General features: G+C 55.3%; 1 protein-coding gene across 1 annotated transcript in view; it reads right to left on the bottom strand.

The window, feature by feature from the left end:
- Positions 1-3576: 3576 nt before the first annotated feature.
- ANKS1A (ankyrin repeat and sterile alpha motif domain containing 1A) overlaps positions 3577-4117 on the bottom strand; it is a gene marked incomplete at its 3' end in the record, with an annotated part of 26371 nt that continues 25830 nt past the window's right edge. Inside the window, exon 11 of the mRNA XM_010155479.1 lies at positions 3577-4117. This exon is cut by the window's right edge and continues 2 nt beyond it. Coding sequence (XP_010153781.1) covers positions 3577-4117 — 541 coding nt within the window.

Raw genomic sequence — 4117 nt, 5'->3', positions numbered from 1 at the left:
GCGCCTGCCGTACCCGTGGGCACGACGGGGTTCGCTGCCTGGAGCGGGGCTCACGCGTGGAGCCCGGCACACGTGCAGGGCTGGAGCTGCTCCGTGCAGAGGAGGCAGAGCAGATGCGAGTTAATCCGCCCCGGAAAGGGGGCTGGCAGCCGAACCGGGGGCCGGGAGCCCCCCTCCTTCAGGAGCACACACAGTTTATTCTCCCACACAAAATTCAGGGTGAGCAGCGACTACTGCTACTCATCTCCTGGCTGCTGAATATTTATGAGCTCATTACCAAAACCAAATGTATCGCTTTAGCCCTAAGCCAAGTTTGGAAGGATTCAAATATTTATGCAGACTCGGAGCTCTACCCCCTGGCACACTTCCTCTCCCCCACCTTGCTTCCCACTCAAGCGGGGAACGGAGCGCTCGCCATCCTCACCCCTTCCCCAGGCAATACGTCGCCGTTTGCTGTAAGCACTTCCCTGGCGTGACTGCAAAGCGTTTGCACCCGACGGGGATGCCACGTGTGTGCTCCTGCTCCCACGACGAGCCGGTGGGTCGGGAGGCAGCCGGGACACGCGCTGAACGTCCTCTGCGGCACGGAGCACAAAGCAGCGTTGTCGGCATCGGGTGTTTGGGCCAGGCCCTCGGAGCAAGGGTGTTGCAAGTGGCAACAGGGACGGGCTTTGCCAAGTGAATCATTTCTTCCCCATCCCACCCTTTTGGCAGAGCCGACACCACCTTCCACTCCCAACAAAGGGCATTGGCAGCGCTCGGCTGGGGAAGGGACATGACCCGTCGCTTCCAAGCGGCAGATTTTCCTGCTGTCCCCACTCTCAGCCAGACGGGCGGGGCAGAGTCACCCACGGCCCAGAGCGATGCTAGCTCAGCCTCCACCGCGGATCCCATCTGTCCACGGACATAAGCGGGTCCCTCCCCAAATCCCCGGTGCCCTGAACAGACACCCTACCGCTGGCAAGGCCAGTGGGCGCAGCCCTCAGCTTCTGCGCTACAGCTGCCTCCGCACAGAGCCGCACGTGGATCACTTCCCTCCTCAGTCGCCTGCATAAAGACTATAAAAATTAACAGAATAATGCATATAAATCTGCCATTGTTTCCCCTCAACACAGAGGAAGAGCCAAATCATCGCTAACGGGGGCGGCTCGACAAGGTTTTATATTAGCCTGGTAAATTCAGCGGCTGCGAGCTGCATCTAATTCAGAGCAGCTGCATTATCCCATTCCGGGAAGTAATTAAACCTTCATCAACAGCACTGCGTTCATGTTTAAGTCTCACTGCTGCCATTATGACCAGCCAGACCAGCCCCTTTCTGCTCATACAAATCACTGCAAAAAGACCCCAAACGCTCCCCGAAGGCGCATCGTCACCAGTTCTTATCCCTGCTCACCCGAGTCTGGTTTAGGGTATTTTATAGCAAGAACTGGCCTGGCCATAAAAACCAATGGCTATCAGCAGCTCTTTTACACGGCTTCGATAGAAAATTGCCCTGCCCCACGAACCGTGCCCCTCCTGCCGACAGCAGCAGAGGGCAACCACGGCCGGGCGTCAGAATGAGACGCCACGCGCCTCCACGCAGTCTTGGGAAACTGAGGAGCGAAGGAAGCTGCTGGCTTCTCCCCCTCCTCATGAGAACATTTCACTTTACACAGCGTTTTCCAAAACCATCCTGTAAAAAGAGGCTCTTGCCATCTCACCGACAGGGAAACTGAGGCAGGGAGGAGGAATTCTTGTGCAGAATCATTCAGGCTGGTCTGTGACAGCCACGAGACCCCAGGGCAAGTCAGCGCTCTGGCCACAGGATGCTACCACCAGATTAAAGCAATTCATGGAATCATAGAATGGTTTGGGTGGGAAGGGACCTTAAAGATCATCTAGTTCCAACTCCCCTGTCATGGGCAGGGACACCTTGCACTAGACCAGGTTGCTCCAAGGCTGCTCAACTCCATGAAATGCTTACATTACACCAGAAACCAGGAAAACAAACCCACCAGTACACATTTTAAGTCAGACCTGCCACTTCGTACGGGTTGCTCCAAGGCTGCTCAACTCCACGGAATGCTTAAATTACACCAGAAACCAGGAAGACAAACCCACCAGTACACATTTTCTCAAGTCAGACCTGCCCCGTTGTACATAGATGGGAATTTTTCACATTCCTTCCCCGATTTCCTCACCTAAAACGTAAGGGGAAGGAAAAGCAGATTTTCCTCCGGTGGCTTGTTAGGCAGCCAGTGGGTGGAAAGGATGGTTTTTGTTTACGGGCAGGGAAGCAGATCCGCGGGTTCCTTTCTCCGAGCAGAGGAAGCCCAGGCACACTAACGCCTGACCTCTGCTACCAGTCAAGTCGTGCCGCGCCGTGAAGCCAAAGGCTCCCCCACTTCCAACACTTGGCTGTAAACAGCTCGGTTAGGCATGAAAAGCACAGTGAAAGTTATCTGGGCCTTTCAAACAGGCCTTGTGCTGCAGAACCCTCCGCTCACAGCACAGCTGACCCAGGCAATTAACAGCAAAGCCTCCACAACCACATCAGCTACCAAGGAAAAGATGTATTTGGCCACCCTGAAACACCGCAGGGAGCGAGAGTCTGGACTGAAAGACAGGCTCATACTGCGGAGGGATTCCTGCTCTGCCTTTAGCACCTCTGAACACCTCCCTCTTCCACAACAGACGGTTTTATCTCGGTTCAGGCTCAGCGAGGCGGCTCAGCATCAGCCAGCGCACAGAGGACACGTGAGCACAACCGTCCCACGAGTTTACACGCCCGGCACACGCCGCTCCACGCCAGGGGCTTCCTGGCCTTTCCGTGTACAAGGAGTGGTTCATCCGAGCTTATCTCTCCGGCAGCCCCGCCGCCCCACCAGCGGAGAATCATCTCCAAAGAATGTTTCGGTAGTGCTGCGGTGCTGGATTTCAGAGGGACACTTAATCTCGCCCGAGTGGTTCACCAGGGCCAACTTTCTGAGCATGAAATATTTAACTATCCGTGGGCCTCCTGTGCTGTAATAAAGTGACTTCTAACAAGCCTCTGAAATAAATACCCGAGGAGGGAAGTGGGAGCTATTAACTTCACAAAACGCAGCCTAATGACTCCCTTCCTGCCATCCCCGTGAACCCAGGACACTGCTCACCCCCCCCCACCGGCAGCAGGGACACAGAAACAAACATCTCCTCTGGATGGTGGGAGAGGCCAGAGGGGAAGAAGTGGAACAGGAGGTCAGCATAAAGAATTATATGGAGCACTTATCAACTCTCCCTCATTTTGGGGATGAAAAAACTTATTTGGCTTGCCTAAAAGAAATCCAGCCCTGTATTGGAGCCAGTTAAAACGCTTTGAAAAGCCCCTCACTTCTTGCAATTCTGCTTCGCTCTCACTTCAGTTAAGCCTAACTTTAGGCATTTAACACCTTAAAAGACTTCCAAGCGAGCGTTTGCCTGTCAGTGTGATGTGAGGGTCAGTGAAAGTCACGAAACCCACCCAGGACCCCCTCCGAAGGCCAGCATGGTAGAGAGCGGCTCATGCTGCACAGACTCATTCCCAGCACAGAAGCTCTTTAACAAGGTCAGCCTTACCTCATCCCACTCAGAAGCGAAGGATGGCGACTTCTCCAGCCTCTTCTTCCCAGTGCTGCAGTTGGAGAGCGATTCGCTCCGGCTCCCCATGGCATCGTCCTCCGTCGGAGAGCAGGTCAGAAGATCAGAGTCCGATTTGGACAAGCTGCGGCTGAGTTTAAGCTCGGCTTTGGGCTTGCTGCCCGGGTGGGCTCTGCCCACAGCTCGGTCCCCCTCTTCCTCAGCACCGCCGGGGTGCTGTAGCACGTGGGGCGTGACTACAGTTTCAGGATCCGCCCGGTTGACGTGCGTGTGCTGGACGGTTGCGTAGACCACTGCCTGGTTTTGGTCCGGAGAGCTGGTCCGTACTGATCCAGAGGCAGGTAAGTCAGCATCCTCCAGCTGCATAGCAGGTGGGTGGCTTGTAGCTTCCGCGCCTCCTTTCTCCACGGAGGAAACGAGTCTGAAAGGGTCCTCGCTTATCTCACAGATCGGGGAAGAACCGTGAAGCAACCCAGAAAACTGCTCCGGAACCTGGATGTCCTGGCCGTCGGCAGAGTCC

Source organism: Eurypyga helias, unplaced genomic scaffold (genome assembly GCF_000690775.1).
Source record: "Eurypyga helias isolate BGI_N326 unplaced genomic scaffold, ASM69077v1 scaffold23407, whole genome shotgun sequence".
Taxonomy (NCBI): Eukaryota; Metazoa; Chordata; class Aves; order Eurypygiformes; family Eurypygidae; genus Eurypyga; species Eurypyga helias.
Note: the sequence above shows the minus strand (reverse complement) of the source record. Positions and strands in the feature narration are given on the sequence as shown.